We start from the raw sequence: 25,952 nt of genomic DNA, 5'->3' as shown, positions 1-25,952 counted from the left end.
ATGTCAAAGCCGGGAAGGAAGTATAAATACGAAGGGCTCGGCAGCCCACTCTGTGCTTCCCGGGGTGGGGAGAAGGCAGGGGCGGAGGACGCGCACGCTGCCGGGGCGCCAGTTGCTCGCGATCGGCTGGGCGGGAGGGCGCGGGAGCAGCGGCAGCGCCGCCAGCTGGAGGGGCCGCCCGGGAACCGCCGCCGCCAGGCGCCCACGGGCCACGCGGCCGGCCAGCCGCCCGAGCTCCTGCCCGCGGGGACAGCGGCCGGGCCGCCAGCACCTGCCCGCGCCGGGCCCGCTTCCTCCATCGCCCGCGCCGCAGCCGCAGCCCCCATGCCCCGCGCCGCCCCCCGGTGGCCGCCGCTCCTGCTGCTGCTGCTGCTGCCGCTGCTGCCGCCGCCGCCGCCGCCGCCGCCGCTCGCCCGCGGCGCCCCGGCCAGGCCTGGAGGCGGGGGTCCGGCCTCGGCGCTGGTGGTGCCCACGCGGTTGCCGGGCGGCGCGGGCGAGCTCGCGCTCCACCTGTCCGCCTTCGGCCGCGACTTCGAGCTGCGCCTGGCGCCCGACGCCAGCTTCCTGGCGCCCGAGTTCAAGGTCGAGCGCCTCGGGGGCTCCGGCGGGGCGGCCGGGGGCGAGCAGGAGCTGCGCAGCTGCTTCTTCTCAGGCACGGTGAACGGGGAGCCCGAGTCGCTGGCGGCCGTCAGCCTGTGCCGCGGGCTGAGCGGCTCCTTCCTGCTGGACGGCGAGGAGTTCACCATCCAGCCTCAGGGCGCGGGGGGCTCCTTGCACCAGCCGCACCGCCTGCAGCGCTGGGGGCCCGGGCGCGCAGCCGCCGCCCAAGCCCAGCCCTTGCCGGGAGCGCCCGAGTGGGAGGCGGAGAAGGGAGAGGGTCGGAGGCAGGAGGACGACGAGCAGGGCAAAGACGAGGAGGCGGAAGGCGCCAGCGAGCCGCCGCCGACCCTGGGGGCCACGAGTAGGACCAAGCGGTTTGTATCTGAGGCTCGCTTCGTGGAAACGCTGCTGGTGGCCGATGCGTCCATGGCTGCTTTCTACGGAGCCGACCTGCAGGTAGGACTCGCTGTGCCCGGAGACGCCGGTCACCTCCCAGAGTCTCCAAATTCTTCCCTTTCCGTCCCGCTGAGAAAACCCTTCCCGTTCCTCACCCCAGACAAGGTTCTTTCCTTTCTGAGAAAGCCCAGTAACTCCTTTCCTGACCCCTGACACCTGGGCTACCTCCAGCTCCTCCCATGCGTCCCTTCCAACTTAGAGGGCGGGTCCTGGGCTTCCTCCTCCCTGCTCACCCCCCTCCCTCACATCCTGAACTGAAAGTGGGTTTTAAAGCCCCCCCCCCACGCCCCAGACACCTGCCCCTCCCAACAGACATGATAAGTGAACATCTGGGGAGAACCTCCACCCCACCCCCACCTCTCCGCCCTCTGCTGTCTCCAGACCTGGGAGGCTCCCAGGGAGAGGCAGCTGGGATGGAAAGATTCCCTTTGCCTACAGAACTGAGGCTGCCATAAGTAAAAGACATTGTTTGCAGGGAGTTGAACCTGGAAAGGGGCTGCCCAACTTCTGTGTGCCCAGCTGGTTCTGATCAGGGGCACGGACACCTTGCCAACCTGGCGCTCAGCCCTGGCAGAACTTGGCAGTGCCGGCATCAGCACAACAAGGGAGGGGAACAGAATTTCTGCCTGGGGGCTCAGCCCGGGAAACTGAAGCTTTAGTGGAAAAGGGAAGGAGAAGGGGGTGGGGATCTGAACTCCTCTGGTGAATGTTCCTGGTGGAGCCAGAACTATCCTTGGTCCGCCCGAGCTGCTCTCCGCCCAGACACAGCTCTCTACGGAGCTGGGACAGGAAAGCTGATTCCAGGGGACAGCTCCTGTAGCCAGGCCATTTCCCACTAGATTCCAGGACGGTGCAGAAACAGCAGGAGGTGTGTGTGTCACCCTACACCCCAACACCTCGTGAAGTGGAAGGGTTCCAGGCGAGGCTGCACTTTCTCCTCCCTGGGGGAGCGCAGAACCAGAGACGTGCGCGGTGGAGAAGAAGTGACCTGCCCAGCGGTCACAGTTTCCTGAAAAAGGCACCTTGGCCGCTGCTGCAGCTCAGTTGCTGCCTTTTCGGTGATGGCAGTCTTGGCTGGGACCCTATTCTAGGCTCAGCCTGTGCCCAGCTGTTGCGGGCACCTAGTGCTTCGGCATTCCCTGTGCAGCATAGTCTAGACGAGGTGCAGCCGGCCCTCCAGCTTCTCGCCCCAGCTTTCTCACTCTGCAGTCACTGGGAAATGCATTCTAGATGGAAGGGTGGGAAGAGCTGGCCGCTCCCCTGGCTGCTGCCGGGCCGATAAGCCCCGCAGGCTCCGTGTGCGCTGTCCCGGTATTCAGTCCTCCCAGAGCACAGGGAGGCGGCTTGGAGCCGTCAGTGCGGTCCGCCCCCGGGACTGTGGGTCTGCACTGACTGAGTATCTGCTTCCCTGCCTTCCATGAGAGCAGGGGGAGGTACCAGCCGCCTTCCCTGACTCCTTTCCGCAAGCAAGTCCTCCAGAGGGCGGCAGGGCGGTGGGCTTCTCCCGTCTCGGGTGAGGATGGCTGCTCCAGCGACCAGGGGCTCCATCAGAAAGCACATTCACCGCAAACCCAGAGCTGAGGGGCTCAGCCCCTCGCACGCACGACTCCTTTCTGACGGCTGCCTGAGAACCAGGAGGTAGGAAAGCCAACAAGAACACAGAGCAGCAGCAGAAAGAGAAATTTGCCTTTCTGTCTTCAGAGCCAGAATGTCCTCCCTGACGTTTTCCTACCATCTCACTCTGAGCTCAGCACCCAGACACTTCAGATGCTGTGTGTTTGCCTCCAGCACACACTCGGCAGCTCTGGAGGTCAGAGCCATCTGAAAGCAGACGTGATTGCTGCCGCCAGGGCTCCCAAGCCACGGAAGCCAGGGGCTGGGCTGGGTTCTGCCCAGGTCTGCTGCACCAGACAAGTTGACTTGCTCTTTGCAGAGCCACCCAGGAGCACTTCCACCCTCGTATGACCCCTGGCTGGGTGACGCAGAGCATGCTTGCCCCCTCTGCTCCGCCTGCACACACACAGGTTTCTGGACCACACAGACTGGCACCTCTGCAGCAGCCGGCTCCCCGGGCCCGGAGAGCGCGTCGCAATAGGCATCGGGCACCTTGAAGACTGAGGTCCTCTCCCTGGGCGGGCGGGGGACTCCCTCTCTCCTTGGGGCCAGCCCTGCCGCCTCCGCCTCGGTCTCATCACGTCACTGCCTGCACCCTGCTGTCGCCGCGCTGGGGTGGGGCAGGGGCCGAGACACAGCTGTCTCTATGACGGCCCCTGGCCCTCTGCTCCGACCGCTCACAGGCTATGGAGATGCCACAGAGCAGACCTGAACTTCTCAGCTCCATTGCCTGGGCTTCCTGGCTCGGCCAAGACAGGAGTGGATGTCAAGGGCCCGTTCCCCACGACCTTGCCTGCCCAGACCCACCTCCCCACATGGAGCCTAGTTCTTTACTAGTAACTCTCCGAGGGGCCTCCTGGAGACTACATTCATACGGACGGAAAAAGCTTTGGGGTGTCCCGGCAGCGGGGGTGTGTGAGGAGGGTGAAGAGCGCCTTCCCCTCACCTGTGAAGCGGGGCGCCTGCACTAGGTAATCGATTCTAGCCCAAACGTCGACGAGGCTGCTTCGTGGTGAGTCTTCTGGAAAGTTCAGCACCATGTGGAGAAGCCGCCCGCTGAGTGTGCTCAGTCTGCACCTGGGTGGAAGTGCCTGTGAAGGGGCAGAGGAAGAAAGGCCAGCTCTCCAGCACCCGAGTGCGGTGCCGCCTCCTGAGCACCTGGAGGGTGTGAGGCCCTGGCTCCCCCGACATCATGCACGCTGTGGGACTGGGTCACTGAACCCAGCAGCCCAAAGACGTCCAGCCACAGAGGGAGGCCCGGTCCTGAGAAGGACCCGCCTTCGAGGCCAAGAGAAAGAATCATCCGCGCGCAAGGCTGGTCTCACTGCTAAGCGACAGGGGAGTCTTCCAGACTCTGTACACTTGAGTCTTCCAGACTCTGTACACTTGAGTCTTCCAGACTCTGTACACTTGAGTTCAGTCAGTCCCTTGACAGGAGGGACAGGAGGGACCCGTCTCCCACCTTCTTCTCTGGTTTCAGAGTTAAGGAGCTCAGACAAAGGGGGTGTCCTGAAAGGAGGGACCACCTCAGAAGAGACCGTTAACTCTGTCTGCATCCGGCCGCAGCTAATTGTTCCCTGCATGAAACTGGAGCAGGAGAGGGGCGCATGGGGACCGTGCTGCGCCCCAGGGTTGGTCTGGGAAGCTGTCCTTCCAGGGCAGCGGCTGCAGGCTGAGCTTCTGAACTCGCTGCAGAGCAGGGAGGGCCCCCAGAGGAGACCAGAGGAGTCCCAAGATTCAGGCTACTAGCAGGTGGTTTCCGGGAAGGGCCAAGTCACAGCCATTTCGTCTCCCCTTGCCCTTGCCCCGTGGGGAAATGTCTCCCCCGCCAGCCCTAATACCCGAAGTGGCCAAGTACCCCGGCTTGCCCAGCACAGCCTCCATCTAGGCCTGTTCGTTCTGGCATCATTATTAATAGTCTCATCTTTCACTCTGAAAAGTGTCCTGTTTTGGATAATAACAGAAACAGACACATGCCCGAGTCTCCACAGGCCACGTAATGTGCATGTGAAGTATGTTCCCCCACTGGCAGAAGACCAAGTCTTCTCCATCCCTTCGGTCTGCTGCCGTCAGAGGGATGGACTCTATGAAGTATTTCCCAAAGAGAAGCCCCTAGTATTCAACGGTCTTTGATTCGCCACTTCCCCCTCCCCCCGAGGGGGGCGGCGGGGGGAGTTGGGCAGAGACAACATCAGGGGCACCCTGGCTGGCTGGCTGGCATGCTTTGTCCGGGCTGTGCTGCAGTTTTCCTTGCAGCAGCAAAGAGGGTGGCAGTCAGTGCCGTGAGGAAGAGCACAGACTTTGACAGGAAATAGACGTGAGTGGCCTTGAGCGAGCCACCCATTCCTCTGTACCTCGATTTCCTCGCCAGCCTGACAGGCACAGTTATACCAACGTCCTGGCAGTGTCTGGAGGAGACGGTAGAACACGGAGGGCACCTGACCCAGAGCCTGGCACGTCGTAGGTGCGCGGCGAAGCGTGGCTGGCGCTAGAGCTGCCTCGGGTGACGCATTTGTCAGGGCAGGGGGGCAGGGCAGCCCAGGACCTGCCTCTCAGCCTCTGCTCTGCCTGGACTGTGTCCACTGGGCCCCTTGTGGTGCTGAAAACTGCGTGCTTCGGCGACGTGGCCTTGCCCCTCGCTGCTTGGAGGACGAGGACGGAGGAAGGACGTCTGTGCAGGACCTTGTCTTTTCTCCATCTCTTCTTTCCTCTCCCTTTGCTTCTCCCTCCTCCCCAGCAGTCTCAGGCCCCAGAGAGATGCCAGAAGGGAGAGTGATGGCCCCGTTGCGGAGGCCGCAGAGTTTCCACGTTACCACCCCTCCTCTCCCTGCCTCTCCCAGGCGTGCTGCAAGGAGAGCGCTGGGCCCACAGCGTCAGGGATGACGCTCTGAAGAGAAGTAGTTGCTGGAAGTGTGTTTGGCCCGGGCCCAGCCTTCGCCAGACTCCCGCCATAGCTGGCCCTGGCTGCACGGGGGGTGGGGGTGGGGGGAGCTCCGGGGAAGGAATCTCCTTGTTTGTGTCTCAGAGAATCAGAGGGCTATGTCCCAGCCTAGCTGGCGGAGTGTCTTTTCGCTCCTCCAGGTCCTGGGGGCGCCAATGGAGAAGGAGGCCCCCTGAAAAGTGCCCACCTTTCCCTAAGGAGACCCAAGGGCAGGAGATCCCCGGGCCATTCCAGAATCGGGTTGTGTGACCACCCCGGCCCGCCTGGCCCTGGGCTCTGACCTACCCGACCTGGCTGTGGGGAGGCTGTCTGCTGGGGGCCCCGCTGCAGCCCGCAGCCCGCACCCACGTAGTGCACAGGGAGGTATAAATCGACAGGGCGCGGTAGAGCAAGCGAGCTAACCTTCTCCTTGACTGGCTCCTGGGCCCATTCTCTGTGGGACTGGAAGTCAGGCCTGCCCTTTTGGACCAGGAAATGGACCGAGAAGCGGGGGCTCACAGACTCACGGCCGCCCACCCGCCCAGGCCCAGTGGCCCTTCCCCCAGGGCGCTGTCAGATGCACAGGGAGCCGGGCCACCGTTCCTCAGAGGAGCTGATGGTGGCAGGGCATCCCGTCCCCAGGAGCAGTGAGGCAAGACAGGTGCAGTGAGGTGCAGTGAGGCAAGACAGAGGGGAGGTGAGCCAGACCAGGACTGGGGACTTGAACAGAAACTCTGGCGCACACAGTCCTGGCAGCCCTCTTGCGATGGGAATTATCTTCTGAGAAAGCAGCCAGGACCGTCAAATGTCCTCCCGCCTAACCCACCTCCTGGAAGGGAAATGGCTCTCAAGCCAGCTCGGCCCCCCAGTTGTTACTCGGTGTCGGGAGAAGATGCCATGAGCTGCCTGAGCTCAAGCAAGGAGACTCCAAGAACCTCGGTGGCGGGATGCGCGCCCGTGCCGGCCTTTGTGCAGCAGTTTGTACGTGTGCACCTCTGGTTTTCGTCGGGGACGCGCCCATCACATGGCCTCTGCTAGTCTGACCAGGCAGCTTGGGAACCAGACCCTTCCGAGACCTTAGGTCTCCAGTTCCTTATTCTGAGCCTTCGGGGCATCTCTCATCTTCACATCTTCTTTGTAAGACATCAGCTCCCCAGTTATGAGATTGTGAAGGTGGGACTGAAAGGAAGGCCTCCTGTGAGGAGAGTTTCAGGTTGTCTCGGAAGAAGTTCCCGGAGTTGGCCCCTGGTCCTTCCCGGGGTAGGAGGCCCCGGACGCAGGAGAGGCCTGGAGGAAGTAGGCCCCAGCAAAAGCTGTGCTCCTCAGCCCACGCCCCCAGTTGCATACTGATGTAATTGCTTGTTTCCCTCAGGAATCCGACTCCAGGGGCTGGTGCCAAGTTTCAGCTTTGCTGATAAGATGTTTACATCAGCCTAAACATAGCTGGAGTGCTTGACACACTAAGTAACCTGCCAACCCCTGTTTGCAGGGCTTAACTTACAAAATATCTGGCTGGTCGCCTGCGAGGTGAACAGACAGATCCCATTCACAAACAGTGGGATTCATCTGGAACTCCCACACATGGCCTCAGCCCGTGGAATGTCTGTCTCCAGCCTTTCACCCTCCTTTCCTTCCTTCTTCTCCCACCTTCCAAAACACAGGAGGGAAGAAAGAGAGGCCACAGGAGGTGGTGCCCTGGGGAGCAGGGAGGAGGGCTGGCTGGAGGCCTGAAGGCCTGTAGGCCTCTGCGCCATTCGTCTCCTGTTCTGCAAAGTCATCCAAGAGGACTCCTTTCTGGAGGCAGAAGAGTGAGCCCCATCTGGCCTCCCCCAAAGCCTTGGGAGCAGTTGGCAGCCCAGGGTTGGGGCAGAGGCCAAGCACCGATGTCAACTCCTTCAGCTGGCCTTGGTGGGACTGGAAGCAGTGGGAGGCTGAGCGCCTGGGTCTCAGCGACCCACCCGATTCTCTCCCACCCCAGGCAGAGGGGAATAAACCCTCTGGGCTGTCCAGGCAGAAGCCAGGAGGCCAAGCCCTGGGAGACTTACTGAGAAGAGCGTAGACCTCAGAGACAGACACGCTTGGGCTGGCGCTCCGGCGTTAAGAGCTGCGCAGCTGTAGACAAGTTATTTAACTTGCGAGAACTTCCACTTCCTCGTTTGTGAAATGGGGATGACAATCCCTACTTCCCAGGGTTTTTGTGAGCAGTTAATGAGGTGACACGTGTACCATCTGCAGAGGAGCTGTTGTTAGGAGTGGTCATCAGAGCAAAGTTTTCCCATCCTGAAGAGTAGGGGTTGCCCCAGCAGACATCAGGAAAATTCTCGACGGATTTTAACCTTGAGCGCTCAGATAATTGCTTCTGGGCTGAGGGCGGAGAGGGGATGCGTGGCTGGCAGGGAGACGGTTGGTGTCAGGGTTAAGGTAGAATAACCAGTGCAGTCCACTAGAAGAACTTTCTGTGATGATGGAAATGTTCTGTCTGCTCAGTCCGATGCAGTAGCCACGAGCCATTCATGGCCGTTGGTGCTCTTGAAATGTGGCCAGTGTGGCAGAGGAGCTAGGATTTTAATTTTATTGAATTTTAATGGATTTAGATGTCCGTGGCCACATGTGGCTGGTCAGGATGTTAAACACTTAAGCTTTGGAGCCAGGTGCTCTGGGTTCACACGCTGGTTGACACACTAGCTCTGGGACCTTGGGCCACCTACTGAGCCGTGAACTTCTTATATGTACAGTGAAGGGAAGTGATGCCAGGGCCTCGGGGGTTTTGGGAGCCTTCACCGAGGTGCTGTGTACCGATGCCCAGCACACAGGGGGCATAACTCGGCGTGACGGCAGGGGCGGGCGGCGGCCAGATTTACCCCTCCCTCTCCACCCCTCCTTCCTGCAGAACCACGTCCTGACGCTGATGTCTGTGGCGGCCCACATCTACAAGCACCCCAGCATCAGGAACTCCATCAACCTGATGGTGGTGAAGGTGCTGATCGTGGAGGATGAGAGATGGGGCCCCGAGGTGTCCGACAACGGCGGGCTGACGCTGCGCAACTTCTGCCGCTGGCAGCGGCGCTTCAACCAGCCCAGCGATCGGCACCCCGAGCACTTCGACACGGCCATCCTGCTCACCAGACAGGTCTGCGGGCCCCTGGGAATCGGCCGCGGGGTGGGAGGGCGCGCCGAGGGGGCCACGGCCGCCCAGACACGGGGACCGGCCCCCTGCTGGCCCCAGCTAGACACCAGGAGCCTCGTGCGTGGACAAGAAGGGGGAGGTCACCAGGACACGTATGAGGTATTTGCGAGGGAAGGAGAGGAATTCGTGGGGGCTCTGCTCCAGAACTTTGTGAGCAGCTGTCTGCTGAGGTCATAACAAGAGGAAACGGGCTCAAACTGCCCGGAGATCAATGTGGAGCTGGAACTAAGACAGGAGGTCCAGCTGCAGTGGGGGTTAAAGGCGGTGGAGGTAACCAGGGGGTCCCCTCAAGATTTCCCCAATGGCAGGAGGCCTGCCCATCTCCCTGGTGTGGTTTAAACAGATGGCTTCCTGAAGGCCAGCAAGTGTGATCACGTGTGGAGACCCTGCTCACCCCCCAGGCCTCACGCACAACCCCAAGGCGAGTGCTGCATTTTTTAGCCCCACTTTACAGCTGGGGAAAGCGAGGCACAGAGCTGCCACCCCGTGGCAGCGCCCGCAGTCAGGCCCCGGCCATCTCGCTGTGGGGTCCACACCCTTAACCACCGCCAGGCTATCCCACCTCCCGGGACGAGCTTTCCGAGTGTCCGGCAGCCCAAGGACACGCCGACACAGAAGGAGAAACGGCCTTTGGGGAGAAATAGGGATTTGACTTAAAACGTGTCCTGCGTCTCCGGAGGCGCAGGAATGGGAAGGGTTTCCATCCTGTGTCTGTCCTCACGTCCCGCTTTCTCCGCGAGCAGAACTTCTGCGGGAAGGAGGGCTTGTGTGACACCCTGGGCGTGGCGGACATTGGCACCATCTGTGACCCCAGCAAGAGCTGCTCCGTGATCGAGGACGAGGGCCTGCAGGCGGCCTACACTCTGGCCCACGAGCTCGGTAAGGCTCGCCACGCCAGAGGCCTGGGCTGCTGGACCGGGTGGGAGGACCGGGGCCACCCCTCCTCGTTCCGGCAGGGTGACTCTGCCCTCGTGCTGTCTCCACCCCCACCCTGAGCACGGGGCCATCCTCGGAGGTCACCAGGGAAATGCCAGCGCTCGGGTAGAGCCGTGGGGCCGCATCCCGGCTAAGCAGTCAGGATTCTGGAAGGTCAGCTAGCGAATGACTGAGACAAGTGTGAATCCGCACAGGCCCCGGCAGAAAATAAAGGAACCCCGGTGTTCCTGGAGCTCTGAGCAAGCTTCCTGGGAGAGGAGAGGCAGGCGGGGTGGGCCGGGAAGAGTCTTTGAGGAATAAGTGCAGCGCCGTGGTGGTCCCTCGAGGCACTGGCACCGCGTAGGCCTTCAGAGGCCCTCTGCCCCCTGGGCGGACGGCTGAGGGCAGTGGCGACGCTGGGTGGACCGCGGGTCTCGTCCTCCCCAGGGCACGTCCTCAGCATGCCCCACGACGACTCCAAGCCCTGTGCTCGGCTCTTCGGGCCCCTGGGCAAGCACCACATGATGGCGCCCCTCTTCGTCCACCTGAACAAGACGCTGCCCTGGTCCCCCTGCAGCGCCATGTACCTCACGGAGCTCCTGGACGGCGGGCACGGTAGGTCCCCCAGGCTCCTCCCCGGCCAGCGGCCGCCACCTGCAGCGCAGACGTCTCGGCCTGGGAGAGACTCAGGAGCTGTGTCCCCGCCACCCCGCCGGGCTCAGTGTTCTGACCACTCCACAGAGCACGCCCTTCCGTGGCCCAGCTTCCAGCAGTCCCTTTAGATTAACCCACAGAGCAGGCGGGAGGAGTCTGAGAAGGTCTGTCTGGAGGAGGTGGGTTCGAACAGAGCTCGAAGGAACGGAAGAATTTTTGTCGTGCAGAGGGGAGAAGGGAGCTTCTGGCTGGAGCGATAGATCACAGGGGTAGCGTGCAAATGGCAGAGAGGCAGGAAGCGCCCCGTGAGGGCAAGGAGTGGGGCGAGGTGCTTGGTGAAGACAGCCTGACTTGTTGAGTAAAGCAGTGAAAACACAACTGGTTCTTGATTCTTGATACAAAAATAATAGATTGTCCAACATCAATACTTTGGTTTTATTTCTCCTGGCCTGGTTTTTAAGAGTCCATTTAGGGGCTTCCCTGGTGGCGCAGTGGTTGCGAGTCCGCCTGCCGATGCAGGGGACACGGGTTCGTGCCCCGGTCCGGGAGGATCCCACGTGCCGCGGAGCGGCTGGGCCCGTGAGCCATGGCCGCTGGGCCTGCGCGTCCGGAGCCTGTGCTCCGCAACGGGAGAGGCCCGCGTACCACAAAAAAAAATTTTAAAAAGAGTCCATTTACATCCGCAATTATACTGTGACCTAGGTTAGTGTTACGCTTAGCTGGCCTGCCCTCGGTAAACACTGACTGCGTGTAAGATGTTCTGGATACCAAAGGAAACGCAACCCTTAAAACAAAAACTTGCTACTGATAGTCAAAACTTGGAGGAGCGTCTGTGGGTGACTGAGTGCTGACAGTTTGTAGGCGGAGGTCAAGGAGGCCTCGAGTGTGATGGGGGGGACCCCTCCTTCCTATTTCTCTGCTTCCTCCACAGGAGACTGTCTCCTGGACGCCCCTACCTCGGCCCTGCCTCTGCCCACAGGCCTCCCAGGCCGCAGGGCCCTCTACGAGCTGGACCAGCAGTGCAAGCAGATCTTTGGGCTGGGCTTCCGCCACTGCCCCAACACCTCTGCTCAGGACATCTGTGCCCAGCTCTGGTGCCACGTGGACGGCGCCGAGCCCCTTTGCCACACGAAGAACGGCAGCCTGCCCTGGGCGGACGGGACGCCTTGCGGGCCCGGGAGCCTCTGCTTGGATGGCAGCTGCCTGCCTGAGGAGGAAGTAGAGAAGCCCAAGGTGAGGGCCGGCCACTGGGAGTGCGGGACAGGGAGGGGGAGGGCTGTTTCCAAGGAGGAAACCACACCTGAGAGACATGAACTAAGAGACTTTGGGCCTAGGGGCAACTATGAGGAAAATCACTCACCTTTGGACAAAGCAAAGCATATTTATCCAAAGCCGAGAGGAGCTGTTCAAGACTGATGGATGACGTCAGCAGGGCTCCGGGCATTTGGGGGACTCTGCCTGTGGGGCTGCCGCGGAGTCGACTTGAAGGCCTGTGAGGCTTGGTGCTAGGTGTGGAACGCTCCAGCGCAAGAGCAGTCGCGGGCACGCAGCAGACAGAAGCCGTTATGAATTCTGTTATAAACAGGTAGCGTGACAGCAGAGGAGGGACATCCAATCGAGAATGAGGGGAAGGTATTCACATCCTACCCGCGGCGGAGCCGAATGCATAGCTAGGGGTCAGGAGAGTGAGAGTAATTGTGGGAACTCCTTGCTCGAGGAGGAGGGAAGGAGGACTCAGAGTCACCTCTGACCAGGCAGAGAAAACCTGGCAGAGTAACCTCGCATGGAAAGGCAAAAAGGCAATGCCAGGGAGAGTTTTTAAATGATTTGCTTCTCTGCCCTCTGCTCTTAATACATCCGAACTGTGGGGCTGATCACATTTCTCGGCGAGTCACTGAGCCATCTGTGAAACAGCATCCACCGGGTTCGCAGCCTGGGCCCGGCCCAGCTCTGAATCACCAGGGTGGCCTGTGCGCTCACCCTCCTTAGGGCTGTCCTCGGGGGTGCTGCCGTTGCACTGAGGCCCGGGAGCCCGCGTGGGCGGGGAAACCACATGCTTCTTCTAAGCCTGAGCCGGGACGGGATCCACGGATTCATTCTCAGCCCCCTCCCAGCCCACACCCCGACACTGAGCTTCTCCCAACCCTGTCCTATAGCGTGCGCTTCACACGTTCCTGAGGGGAGAGGCAGGGAGGGAGCCCATCCAACCTTTCCCAGCACCACAGCCAAGCCCAGTACAGGGAAAGGTGGCCAGAAAACGATCACGGGATGATGCTTGTCACCTATTTTTAAGGGGAAAAGACAGATCATAAAATACTGTATATATATATATATATATATATATGTATATGACAGAATCATATCTGTGTAAAATAAAACCTGGCACCTTCATGATTCTATAGTCAGAGCAAAGGTACAAAAGGATAATGATGAAAATCACGTCAATCGTTTCATCTGGGTAGTGGTATTTTGTAAGCGTTACTTTCTTTTTTACACCTGTATTTTTCATTTTTTATATGAGCACGTATGACTTCTGCAACTTTTTAAAAATTATTTTCATTTCGAAAACTTAACGAACCCACCCAAGGCAATGGCTTGCCCTCAGGGTCAGTTGTAAAGTTGGAAGCCACTCTAGTTTATTTCCCAGCACCATCCTACCCCTGGACCTGGCAGCTGGCAGACTCGTGGCCACACCTCCTAGAGCTTAGTCCTTTAGATCAGAACTCACCCGCCTCAGCACGGGTGGCATCTGGGCTGCGTGCGTCCCGACTGGGGAGGCTCTCGTGCTCGTGGCTGGATGTTTAGCGGCACCCTGCCCGCCGCCCGCTCGAGGCCAGCAGCCTACGCCCTGCCCAGCTGGGACAACCGCAGGGTCTCCGAACACTGCCACGTGTCCCGGCCGATGGAGAGCCGCTGCGTTAGACCCAACCTTACTCCCGTAAAAGTGTTTCACTCAGCAACTCCTGTTGAGCACCTTACAAAGGGCAAGGCACTGTTGTAGACACCAGGGGGCCAGCCGCGAGCAAGGCCAGCACAGACTGCGATCGGGGAGCCGCGGCTGCACGGGCCACACAGCCCCTGCACAGGTGAATCAGGCAGTTTACCGAACTGCGTGCGCCAGGACGGGCGCAACTAGGTGAGGAGGTCACACCAAGAGCCGAGGCCTCCTGCCCTCTGCTCCCCACTCAGCGCAGCCTTGTGTGTTGCAGGCTGTGGTGGATGGAGGCTGGTCCCCCTGGGGATCCTGGGGAGAATGTTCACGGACCTGCGGAGGAGGAGTACAGTTTTCACACCGCGAGTGCGAGGACCCCGAGCCTCAGAACGGAGGGAGATACTGCCTGGGTCGGAGAGCCAAGTACCAATCGTGCCACACGGAGGAGTGCCCCCCTGATGGTAATCGCCACACCGGCCAGAGCAGCTGCTGTGTTGCCTGCAGCAGATCCCCAGAGGACTGCGGGGATCTCCCGGGCGCAGAGCTTTCCTGGGTGCAGACATAAATGGTTTAGAGCAGCCCGTGGCGACCCAGGACCGCTCTCCCTGTCCGGGGAGAGCCTGGCAAAGTCGAGGAGAGACACTGCCCTGGTCTTCCAAGATGCGGAGATGGAGGGCGTCACTCCCAACCAAACTTACTCATTAGAGCTGGGGGAGGGCTTTGCAGAGGGGCGGGCGTCTAGGATAACGTCTGAACCCTCGTCTGTATGCAGAATGGAGGCGTTTTCCAAAGCCAGGGTCAGAGCCAAACCTCCAGTATCTTTCCAGCCAACATCCAGCTCAGGGCGGAGGGAAGATTTCTGCATCTGACCCTAGCACACATTCCCCCTGAGAAGAGTTGCCCGTCTCCCCTTGGAGCGTGGTAACTGCCTGGTGGCCCCTTCTTGGGAAGCAGCCCCACCTCTGCCTCTCCTGGGGACGTCCTCCCCAGTGCCTGCTAGAAAGCCCACACATTAGCCCAGGGGCAGCAGATGGTGTGAGAGCAAACCACTGCGGGTCTTTTCCCCACCATCCCATCCGGCTCCCCTTGTGCAGCCCCAGGAAGTATTGGCAGGCAGCAAACGACAAGCAGAGAGACGCACCCAAGCGCAGAGGCGCACTGGCATTGGAATGGTGTCTAATGAGGGAATCTGGAGGCTCTGCAGTTTTGCAAGATGAGGAAGATCAGTGACGGCACGAAGCTCTAGAAACTCTGCCCTGGAACTGTGAGGGTCTGCCTGGCACACGGGTGAAGCGTTCCTGGGGGAATGAGAGAGAGAGAAAGGGGAGGGGGATGAACATAGGCATGAGGTAGACACGGAGCATGGGCGATACCAGGATTTCAGGTGCACCGGGACCAGCCATCTCAGTCAGTGAGTGTTTTGGTGCCTCTTGTGTGGCTAGAACTGGAATAGGTGTTACAATGACATAAGAAGCATGTTCTCTGTCCTCAGGGAACGTGCGGATCTTGTTAGAGATCCAAACCCCTTTTACAGAGCAATTAAAGGTCAGTCTGTGAGGCACAGACCCCAGACCGACAAGGAATCCAGAGCGAGGAGAGGCCTGGCCTGGCCGGAAGCTTCTTGGGGAGCCAGGGCTGAGCGGGGCCCGGAGGGCTGAGACGGTGATGAAGTGCAGGAGGACGCGCTGCGATGGGGGCTAGGGTCCCCCCCCAGGGCACAGCTGGGCAGAGTGGGCCAGCGTTTCCAGGCCAGCCAAGGGTGTGTAAAAGCTAAGATAGCCTCAGGAGGCTCTCTGTGCTGGCTGTCCCATCAGGTCACCAGGGAAGCTTTTCCAAACACAGAGGCCCAGACGCCTCAGGTGTCCTGACTCAGAATCTCAGGAGGAGTGCACGGCCACCTGGGATTTGAAGCTCCTCAGACCATGCAGATGTGCAGCCGGCGTGGAGAACCTCGGTAGTAAGAGCGGGTTTAACTTCAGGATTGTGGAAGGGAAAAACCCAGGTCTTAATTCAGACAGATTGTTCTGGAGGCAGCCTGCCGCGGGACGGGAGAGGAAGCAGGCTGTGTGTCGGAGGCTGGGCACCAAGTCTCGCAGGAAACCACAGGCCTTGGCTTGCGAGCAGTGGACCGAGATGCTGACAGTGGGAAGGAGACATTTAAGATCACAGATCGTCCCGAGTAGAGTACAGGACTTAATGACAGGTTGGAAATAGTGGATGTGGATGCGCAAATATTCAGAAGATACTAGGGTTCCGGTCTCAGGCTGGAACGTGGTAGCATCACCAAATGAAAATCCAGCCAGTTCTTCATATGGAGAAACCATATGGAGTTGGGCCTCGCTGAGCTGGAGGTAATTGCAGCATCTACAAATGGAGCTCCCCCAGAGAGACCCAGAATTACAGCAAGTGGGGTGGAGAGGCAAGGTCAGAACTAGAGACGTAGATCTGGGAGCCTTTGGCCGCATGTCCACGGAGGTCAGGATAAATCACGATCAGTAGAGGCCCAAAAACATAACTCCACGTGTCATTCCGTGGTTCCCCCGTCCCCACCTAAATTTATCCATCTGTAAAGCAGAATTAATATTCTCCCCAAACGGGAAGATATTTTCCCCAGAAAGCCCAGCTGCGGCTGGCTGCTCCTTTCCTTGCCCCGTGAGTCAGGCCTTAGGTCGGTGTCTAGGAAAGTTGGGCCCAGGTGACACTGGACCTGTGTCCTCGGGTTGGGTCAAGTCTGGGAGGAAGAAGGGTGCCTGGAACCTCGGCATTTCTCCCGTGGGGTCCTCCCTGCTTCAGCTCAGCCTGTTAGCTCCATGCCCTCTCGCCCTCATTTCAGGGAAAAGCTTCAGGGAGCAGCAGTGTGAGAAGTACAATGCCTACAATTACACGGACGTGGATGGGAACCTGCTGCAGTGGGTCCCCAAGTACGCAGGGGTGTCCCCCCGGGACCGCTGCAAGCTGTTCTGCCGAGCCCGGGGGCGGAGTGAGTTCAAAGTGTTCGAAGCCAAGGTGAGGATCCTTCTGGAACTCAGGTGCACAGGTGGGGAGGAAGGCCCCCTGGCCTGAGCCCAGGAGTGGGCGGCGTCAGTGCTCACTGGGCCCTCTGACCGCCCCCTCCCTCCCCCACTGCAGGTGATCGACGGCACCCTGTGTGGGCCCGAGACTCTGGCCATCTGTGTCCGTGGCCAGTGTGTCAAGGCTGGCTGTGACCACGTGGTGGACTCGCCTAGGAAGCTGGACAAATGCGGCGTGTGCGGCGGCAAAGGCAACTCGTGCAGGAAGGTGTCCGGTTCCCTCAACCCTTCCAGGTGGGTCTCTCCGGAAGTTCTGTCCCTGGCTGCGCGAGCGGACCGGGCTTTGGAGTCACAGGGGCCTAAGTGTGCACTGTGGCTGCCACTCCATCCCCGTGGAGCACTGAGCTTCAGTTTCTTCATAAAACGCGGCATCCTCTCTATCTCAGAGGCGCTGTGGCGAGGCACGAGATGGGCAGAGCGCTTGGCCCGGGGTCTGGCCCGCAGAGATGACGGCTCTCAGGGCAACCAGAGGCCACATGGATAGGGATGTATCTTCTATGAGTCAACTGGCAGTAGAGCTACACTGAGTAACCGGGACCTTTGCCAGAAGCAGCTCTTCCAGGCCTGCTGTGGGAAGGACATTTCACCCTAATCTGGCGGGCCCTGCCCTTTCTGCAGGTGGATCTTCAGAAATGGGGGCCCACAGGGGCGTCTTGGCAGCCTCGGGGCTTCACGGATCTGAGAACTCCAGACGCTTTCTCACCCCTTAAAGCCACACGTTCATAAAGCTCCTATATCTGTTCAAGTGCTTTCACTTCTGTGGGCTTGACGGATTCCTAAAATAAGTCTATTGGGGCCAAGACCGTTACTCCCCTTTTACAGACGAGGAAATTAAGGCACAAAGAGATTACATGACTCTTCCAGGGTCACAGTGGTAGGTCATGGCGGCCAGAGGTGAGCCTAGGTTTGTCCATTCCCGGGCGGTTTTTTCCTGTCCCACACACACCTCCCGGGGAGGAAGGGCTAGGGCCTGCGGCCACACTGCACCCCTAGCCGGCTCCCTCACTCTCTCTCCTCTCATCAGCCTCAGAAAACAGAATTCGCCTGTTTGGCAGACAACTCAGCAGTCTTTTCAAATTTAAACTCAAAGGATATAGGAAAAAGAAGCACGGGGTGTGGGACAGTCAGACATTGAGTCCCTTCCCAGAGCTCTCTCAGGCATTAGACGTGGGGCCTGGGGTCCTTTCTCAGCTGCCCAGTGGGCGCGAGGCAAGGACAGCAAAGAGCAGCGTGCCTGTGCTCCTCAATCCTCCTCACTCCCCTCCCAGCCTATGAAGCCAAATACTTCCACCCCAAAAGAGAAGAATGAGAATTAAGGCTGGGCTTCCCCGGTAGCGCAGTGGTTGAAAGTCCGCCTGCCGATGCAGGGGACGCGGGTTCGTGCCCCGGTCCGAGAGAATCCCACATGCCGCGGAGCGGCTGGGCCCGTGAGCCATGGCCGCTGAGCCTGCGCGTCCAGAGCCTGTACTCCGCAAGGGGAGAGGCCACAACAGTGAGAGGCCCGCATACCGCAAAAAAAAAAAAAAAAAAAAAAGAATTAAGGTTTCTCCATCCCACATAAAGCCCCAGACCCACGATAAAGTTGAAACATTTTCCCCAAACAGCATCCCAGCACCCCAGACAGCCCCGCTCATGGTGCTGGGCACGCCCAGAAGAAGGCTCCTCAGAGCAGGCTGGGTTGCCCTGCGCCCTGCCCTAGAGCCACGATAACCAAATACCAGCACCTGATGGACTCTAGGAGGTGGCGTGAGGCGTCCGTCTGGTCAGCTTCTGGAATCGCTGTGTGGATCAGATTTGTCCACATGGGTGTGAGCTCTGGGATGAAAGTGGCCAAAGTTTACACCACTGCAAGGAGCTGCACGTGCCTGAGATCTCTTTTCAGCCAAGAGCCCAGGTTTGGCAGCAACGGCTCAGCGTTCGCCCCCTCTAGGCTGCCTTCCCCTCTGTGCTATTGTTGAGATCTAAACTCCAAACATTTGAGATAGAGCTCCCAGGCCAAGCAAAAGTCCCAGTGTACCAAGTGTTCCTGTCGGCCTCCGCAGCTAATTTACTGGGCACTTTGGGGCGACTACTTCCTTATTTGCTTGCAGACTTTTGTCTGCCCACCCCCAGTCCCTGCATGCTGACTTCCTGAGTACCGGGCTGGGGAGCCACGGGTCCTAAAGGTGTCTTCCTGTCATAGTTATGGCTACAATGACATCGTCACCATCCCAGCCGGCGCCACTAACATCGACGTGAAACAGCGGAGCCACCCAGGGATCCAGAACGACGGCAACTACCTGGCCTTGAAGACCGCCGACGGGCAGTACCTGCTCAATGGAAACCTGGCCATCTCCGCCGTGGAACAGGACATCCTGGTGAAGGGCACCATCCTCAAGTACAGCGGCTCCATCACCTCCCTGGAGCGGCTGCAGAGCTTCTGGCCGCTGCCTGAGCCCCTGACCGTGCAGCTCCTGACAGCCCCTGGGGAGCTCTTTCCCCCCAAAGTCAAGTATACCTTCTTTGTCCCTAACGACGTGAACTTCAGCATACAGAGCAGCAAAGAGAGAGCGACGACCAACGTCATCCAGCCCCTGCTCAACGCGCAGTGGGTCCTGGGAGACTGGTCTGAGTGCTCCAGCAGCTGCGGGGCCGGCTGGCAGCGGCGGGCGGTGGAGTGCCGCGACCCCGGAGGCCAGGCCTCCACCACCTGCGACGAGGCTCTGAAGCCTGAGGATGCCAAGCCGTGCGGAAGCCAGCCGTGCGCCCCGTGATCCGGCGGGCGGGCCAGGCTTATGCTCATGGACTCGGGGCGCGGGGTGCAGACCAGGGTCACGCCACGGTGACCCCACGTCTGGGGGTGGCGTGGCCTGCCTACCCAGGCCCCCCACTGCTGCAGCTGGGCATGAATCCATGGGGGGAGGAGAGGAGAGGAGACAGACCACAGATGCTAATGTCTACTATCTAGTGGGTTGGACCTTGCTTGGGTTCAAGTAGAGGGCATAGGTTAAAAGGTAAAGAGTGCTCTCACGGACCCAAAAAGAAGACTCGGTCAGCCTGTTTGCAAAGGACTAACAAAGTTAAACGAAAAAAGTTATTTCTACTTGGTTCCCTCGTTAAATAATCTACCTCAGAGGGGAAAAAATTAGTCAAAGAGAGATGTGGAGTAGGGGTGGATGGTGAGTGTCAAAGCAAGCACTGTAGCTGCACCCCGAACTCTCTTCAGAAATGACCAGGAGTGTCTTCAGTATTAAACCCATCGCCTGGAGGGCTGCGAGTCACAGGATTGTGGAGAGCCCCGTGCTCTCAGGCTCCCACCTGCAGGGGTGGATCCATTTCAAGTATTTATGCAAATGTGTCTCTGAACTAAAGTGTGATCTTGCGCCAGTGGAGTGGTCTGATCTGGTTCGGTATTTCTTCGGAAAGAGCGGGGGACCCAGGGCCCAAGGACAGAGGCTAAAACTAGGTCGGCTCACCTTGAGCACAGCCAGGGGAGCTGGCACCTCTGGGGCCTCCCCCGAGTTCTCACGTCTGCTGAATCCAGGTCATTCAGGCAAGTCTTTATCTGCATAATCTAGACCAGTGGTTCTCAAACTTCAGTGGGCATTAGGGTCATCTAAAGGGCTGCCTGAAACACAGATGGCTGCGCCTCACCCCAGAGTTTCTGATTCAGCGGATCAGGGCCTGAGAATCCACATTTCTAACAGGTTCCCAGGTGACGTGGAGGCTGCTAGTTTGGGGACCGCACTTTGAGAACCACTGCTCTAGTGGAAACTTCCAGCTCTGAGGTAATACAACGTTATTCCCGAGAAAGCCCATGCCACGCCACTCTGCATATGTCCTCATCCTCACATGTACACACTGACCAGGCAGAGATACAAGATTCTCCTCGCATCTGAGGAATGCTGCACCTGTTTCCAAGTAACATCATCCCAATGACCTCAGCTCCTTCTCTCCACGCCAAATGTCATTCCCAGCTCACAACTCTTTTGACCCAGGCGAGTTGCAACTGTCCCAATCAGCCCTTTTACATAGCCTGACCTTCCCCACTTAGCCACCTGAAACCTGCCTGAGAGCCTCCCAAACCCCATCTTCCCTCCATGTCACCTCATCTCTTCCTGGTCAGATGAAGCCCCCAGCTCGACTTCCATATGGTCTGGTGTAGAGGGAGCTCAGTCCTTGGTCATAGTGGGCGAAAAGGAACAGACGATATCAAGAAATGACATTCTAGGGAAAAGGAGGAAAATATCTAAATTTGCATCGTCCCTTTTCCTGTCACCATTGACCCCACCCCCCTTGTCCTTCCCTTTAGCTTTCTCTCAAGACCCCTTCAAGTAAAAAGTGGCCTGGGCAGAGAGGATGCTACACGGAGCCCTTGTGTAAATGAGGAAAAGGTGCCCACTGGGAGGACTCGGGCCGTTGGGACACAGGCAGGGCAAACAGGCAGGGATGTCAGCCCCTACCGTGCCCTCAGCTGGTCGTCTTGTGGTGCACACTCTCCTCGGTGGCCGTGGACACCGCGGACCCCTTTTCCCCGACTGCCGGCTTTTAGTGAGTGGGAGGCCGGGCTTACCTCAGCATAAACGGTCACACACACACTGGCACGTTGCTGACGACCAGGAAAGCCAGATCTGTCCTCGCTGTGAACCGGCTTTACTGAGATGGATCGTATGTTCCTGCAACCCTTCATCTCCTTCCATTTCTCACTCTCCCCCGAATAGTCAAGGCCAGGTGTGTCCCCATTAACCACCCAGGCCAGTCCAGCTGGGCCGTACCTAGAGCCTCTGCATCGTTACCAGGCGCAGAGCTTGCCCTGGAGTTCAGCTGGCAGCTGGGCTGCTGATGCGCAAAGCAGAATGGAATCCAGCTTGGCTCTTCCTTGCTGTGTGGCCTCAGCGAGGCTCACAGAATACGTACTTGTTTGTGTCTGGAAACTCAACAGCTGCAGCTCAGGGACTCAGGAAACAGATCTGCCTACCAGAGAGAGACCACGCCATCATTTCCCCCAGCCTACCACGACCACCCTTCTAGCCCAGAGAAGGGAAGGTTGCATTTCCTCTGCTGAGAGCTTGCATTTTCCAGCTAGAGTTCCTCGCAGAGACGGTAGTGGTGCCTCCTTGCGAAAGTCCACAAGCCCTGACTCAGCAGGTAACTTGGTCATTCCTCTTGATCCTCCGAGCTCCCGCCAGAAATATTTCAAAGGTGGTACATTAGCATCGAAGTCCATTTCCAACCTCTGTCCGCGAGACCAGTGAATCCTTGTCTGGGGTTTATTCTCTGCCCTTTATTCTCCTGTAGCGGACCAGAGGGCTTTGTGAATTTACAGAAGCATGTTCCCCGGCCCGCTTTAGTAAACCACCCTTCTCTCCCAGGGGTGATGGGAATGTCTTCCCACCAGCTCCACACCTTGCTCTCTGATGACGTCCACTAGCTTTAGATCCTTCGTGTTTGGGCATTCTAGCCAGTGGACCCTCTTACTGAGGACTTTTCCTCCTTCCTAGCATCCAAACATTAGTTCTTCTTGCTTTCCCCTGGAGCCCTCTTCATTTTTACCAAGCCTTCCTACCACCACCAAAACAAACAAATAAACAAACAAAAAGGACAGGAACAAGAGGAATGTTCTTAAGAATATGTTGTCTTTTGCTTTGCTGTGATATCTCTGTGTGGTCCAGACAGATAGAGTGGCTTTGTCACAGCTTCACTCTCAGGCCTGTGAAGTGAGGTGGTACCTCTGCTGTGCGCCAGGCCTTCACACACGGCCTGAGTCCCCCAGAGTCCGAGTCTCACCTGGTCGCGGGGAAAGAGGCTCCCGAGCCCACAGCGATCTGGGCTCTGTACGCTATGCCTCAGATCTCCAAGCCCCTCCGGGAAGCAGCGGGGCACCCATGGCTGTTGGGGAATTAGGAATGGTTTGTCCATAAGAGTGACCAGAAACATGGAATTTACCAGAGGCTAGTGCTATCCTTGGATTTCCAGATTTCCAGATTTCTCCTGCCATAGTCGCGTCACTTCCTCTCGCCTCTAGGGTGAGTTGAAGCTAGATTACTAAGTACACGGCCAAAGTCAAACACGAGATGGGGTGAGCGCGACGAAGACTGTGACGACAGCATTTTAGGCCAAAGGCTAAGTCACCGTCTCAACACCTGTCCTCCTCCACCCAGGCTGTGCTCCGTGCGGAGTGGAGAGACGTGTATCCCCGGCAGCGCCCTCCTCCCCTAATTCCAACGTCGATTAGACACTCAGCCAGCCCAGGGTCCTGAGCAGGCACTGCCCGTGAGTCCTAGGACGGGAGAGAGGCAGTAGCACCCATGCCCGGGAGGCACGCAAACCGGGGTTCACTGCCGGTGGTGGCCTCGGCTGCAGGATGGCGTGTCTTTCTGAGAAAGGTCTCTCCTAGTACGGCACCTTTCCCCGTGGTCCTCCGCTGAGCTTGTAGCTTCGAGAAAGCTGCCCGCGGAATATGAGAGAGAGAGAAGGCACCAACCTAAGCTGCTGTTTTTGCTGGTTCAATCTAGGTAATCACTAGAGACGTACTGTGGTCAGATCGACCTTACATTCAAAACAGTTCTAAACAAAACGAAATAACTCGCAAAGGGAACTGGAAGTTGGAGCGCTGAGTGAGCAGGGCGGTTGGGTTATGACCCCCCTGCTGCCCCTGCCTCGCGGGCACCACGTCAGCCCCTCCCAGGCACCTGTCTGCTCTTCAGCTCAACACTTCTTCCCAACAAACAACCTGGCCAGGTGTATCAGAACAGGTGCGCCCCGTTACAGCTCTGTTCCTGCTTCTTCACATGGGGACCTTCTCTGATACTCCACTGGGGAGGTAGTGGGCCTTTCTGGCTAGTGTCACCTTCCCGGTAGTGTCAGCCAACCCACACCCCCCAAAACAAGACCCTGCTCAAGTATTGGGAAGAGAAAGATGAGACCCAGCGCAAAAGTAGAGCCTGAGCTGAGATGCTAGTGCTGGAAGAGAGGAACACAGGAGCCTTCAAACGCACCTGTCTCTTTTAGGACATACTTTCCCTCAGGCCTGGGGCTCAGCGACGAGAGACAGGAAAGTCCTGGCTAGTCTTCCAGCCCCACGAGCTGCCCAGCTTACCCCTGGCAGACACACAATTGCCCCAGGAAAGGAGAGAAGAGTCTTCCCCAGCCCTCACCGTTCCTCATTCCAAACAACTTGTAAGTCCCAGGGGCACTGGAAGAGTTTGCCCTCAGCCAAACACAACTTCCTGTTTCTAAGAAAGGGAAGAAAAAAATAGTTGAAAGGGTTTTTGGACACTGGAGATGTCGAGTTTCTGTAAACGCAAATGAATCAGACACATGTGGAATAAATTTCTCCGGAAGTAAGAAAAGATGCTGTGAGTTTCTCTTGCTGGACCAGAAAGTGGAAAAAGCGTAGCTGAGATGAGAGGTGCATCCGAGGCTAAAAGGAGAGAGAAAAGCCGTGTGAATGTCGCATCAAAGAGAGGGACCCGGTGATGACGAAGGTCCGTATGGGCCTCTGAAGACCACATCCTGAGCTCGCTTGTTTATTCCTCACCACTTCTCCACCTCTGAGGTCACAGATTTAAACATCCTGCCCCCCAACCACAATTTACGACCCTTCCCGACCTCTCACTGCTCCCCTTACACTTATTCTAGGGACCCCAGATCCTTGACGGCCCCCCATACACACGTCCCCATCTTTATTTCTCTGCCTCTGCCTCTGTTTCTTCTTTCCCTGTGTGCTTAAAGTCCGTGTTCCAGCACCTCAAGTTCGATCTTCCAACGTTCCCACCTTCCTTGCCCCACTGACTGTCTGGGGCTCTACAGCAGAGCCCACGAAGACCGTTCCGCCCTCTGCCTGAGGCTCGCCGTCGTGACTCTGGCAACCGGGCTCCACACCCCCGAGCATGTGGGACCACCGTGAAGTTGGCATCTCCAGTGGAAGCTCTGACCAGCCACCCACACAGGCTTCCCTCGTCGGCTCTGTTGCTGCTTCTCTACAAGATTATCGTCCACTTTCTCCACTCTCCTCACAAGCTCATGATCCTGCTGTGAGTGGAAGACCTCACCACCACCTACTCAGCAGAACCCAACACTGCATCTCCCATGATACGAGGAGAGAGGGGACACGGTCTCGCTGTTGACAGGTCAGGCTACGGACTCGAGTCTAGAGGAACATCCTGATTCTGCCTTATTTTAGAGTCAAGAGGCATATTCCAAGGAGGCATATTCCAAGGAGGCATATTCCAAGAGGCATATTCCAAGGAGGCATATCAAGTCCGTGAGAGAGCGGAGATTCGGGACCTTATTAAATGAGTCTCCCAGGTCCTCCAGGGCACAGCACGCCAGGTCCTAGGCCTCCAGGAGTCCCTACCCCGTCATCCTTGCCCACACCTCTGTTCTCCACCGCCCAGCCAGAGTAATGCCTTTCCTTGTGCTTGTCCCCTGACATGACTGATCAGTTATTCCACTCTGTCTGGTTTCACTGCTGCAGGGAGCTTGAACTTCAGATGTCAGGGTGGAGGAAGGGGAGGTGGAAAAGCCCTCCTGGGAACAGAACCAAGAACAACAATGACAGCAGCCTTTCCCCCATGCTCGCCCATCTCTGGTGTGTTACGATGCTGAAAGAATGTCTCCCTCTTCTCCATCTTGTGTTATATTACCAAAGATCCCTTCTATTTTTCTAGCCCCCAAATGCGCTAGATCTCAGAACAGGGATGGGACGAAAACAACAAAACAAAACAAAACCCTGCCCCACAAGAGAATGAAAGTCATCATACAAGAAAGCTCGGTGTCTTACCGCCCGTCCTAAGCCTTACCTGTAGCTCTATCTATTCTTTTAAAACCTATCCTCTTTTCCTTTTTCTGTTACATGTTGAGGTATTTCCGCCGGTCAGAATCAATCCCTTTTAGAAACCAGAGCCCTCCACCTTCTCTAGGTCCTCAGCCCATATATATTCTTCCCTCTGCCTGAAATGACCTTTTTCCCTTTTTCTACTCCCCGGACTTCAACACATTCCTAGTTATTCATCAATTCCCAGATTCAGGGTCACTTAGTCAAAGAAGCCCTCGGGCTAGATGCAACACCCGCACGGCCTTGTGCACTTTGCTTTTCAAACACTCAGCTGGACCACAGACTCCGTGAGGTCTGGACCACACCCTGTGCTCACTGCATCACTCACGTCTGGCCTAGAGCCTGTCATGCAGCAGACACTTAATACATGAGAAAACAAGTGATCAAGTTGTTTTTCTGTCTTACAAACAATATGTTTACACTTCCCCACGTCCCTCTCTGTTCCTTCCACCCTCCTCACCCCCTAACAAGTCAGCTCTCCCCACCACTGCCCACAGGACTGCTGGCCAAGGCCGTCAGTGACCTTGCTAAGTCTGCAGACATTCCTCTCTCCGGCTGCCTGAGTCCTCCCCTCCTTCGTGGTTCCTGTCCCCCGCTCACTCCTAACTTGCGGAGATCCTCAGGGTCCTACTCACTCTTCCTGGGGTGGGGGGCGGGGGGCGGAAATCTCGTACGGTCACGTGGTTACGGTTTTTTCCTACACGCTGATCACTCCCAAATGTAAATCCTGAGACTGTCAGGGGTCCCCAAGACCACCCCATCATTCTGAGATTCGCTAGAACTCC

At 58.0% G+C, this 25,952-nt stretch overlaps 1 protein-coding gene and 1 long non-coding RNA gene across 2 annotated transcripts; one reads left to right on the top strand and one right to left on the bottom strand.

Annotated features, from left to right (window-relative positions):
• On the top strand, nucleotides 1-19,720 carry ADAMTS8 (ADAM metallopeptidase with thrombospondin type 1 motif 8). The gene is made up of 9 exons (XM_060160787.1): nucleotides 1-1,056; nucleotides 8,481-8,720; nucleotides 9,521-9,656; nucleotides 10,140-10,307; nucleotides 11,278-11,579; nucleotides 13,556-13,739; nucleotides 16,112-16,284; nucleotides 16,408-16,583; nucleotides 18,532-19,720. Exons 1-9 carry the CDS (start codon nucleotides 1-3, stop codon nucleotides 19,100-19,102), a joined length of 3,006 nt encoding a protein of 1,001 aa, XP_060016770.1. The 3' UTR covers nucleotides 19,103-19,720.
• LOC132526447 (uncharacterized) lies at nucleotides 17,902-21,837 on the bottom strand. Its single transcript, XR_009542576.1, has 3 exons — nucleotides 21,104-21,837; nucleotides 20,436-20,555; nucleotides 17,902-19,956 (listed from the first exon to the last, which is right to left on the bottom strand). It is a non-coding gene; the product is annotated as an uncharacterized LOC132526447 (long non-coding RNA).
• Between the last annotated feature and the right edge of the window lie 4,115 nt (nucleotides 21,838-25,952).

This window comes from Lagenorhynchus albirostris, chromosome 9 (assembly GCF_949774975.1).
Source record: "Lagenorhynchus albirostris chromosome 9, mLagAlb1.1, whole genome shotgun sequence".
In the NCBI taxonomy this organism is placed as follows: domain Eukaryota; kingdom Metazoa; phylum Chordata; class Mammalia; order Artiodactyla; family Delphinidae; genus Lagenorhynchus; species Lagenorhynchus albirostris.
This window is presented reverse-complemented; position numbering and strand designations above follow the sequence as displayed.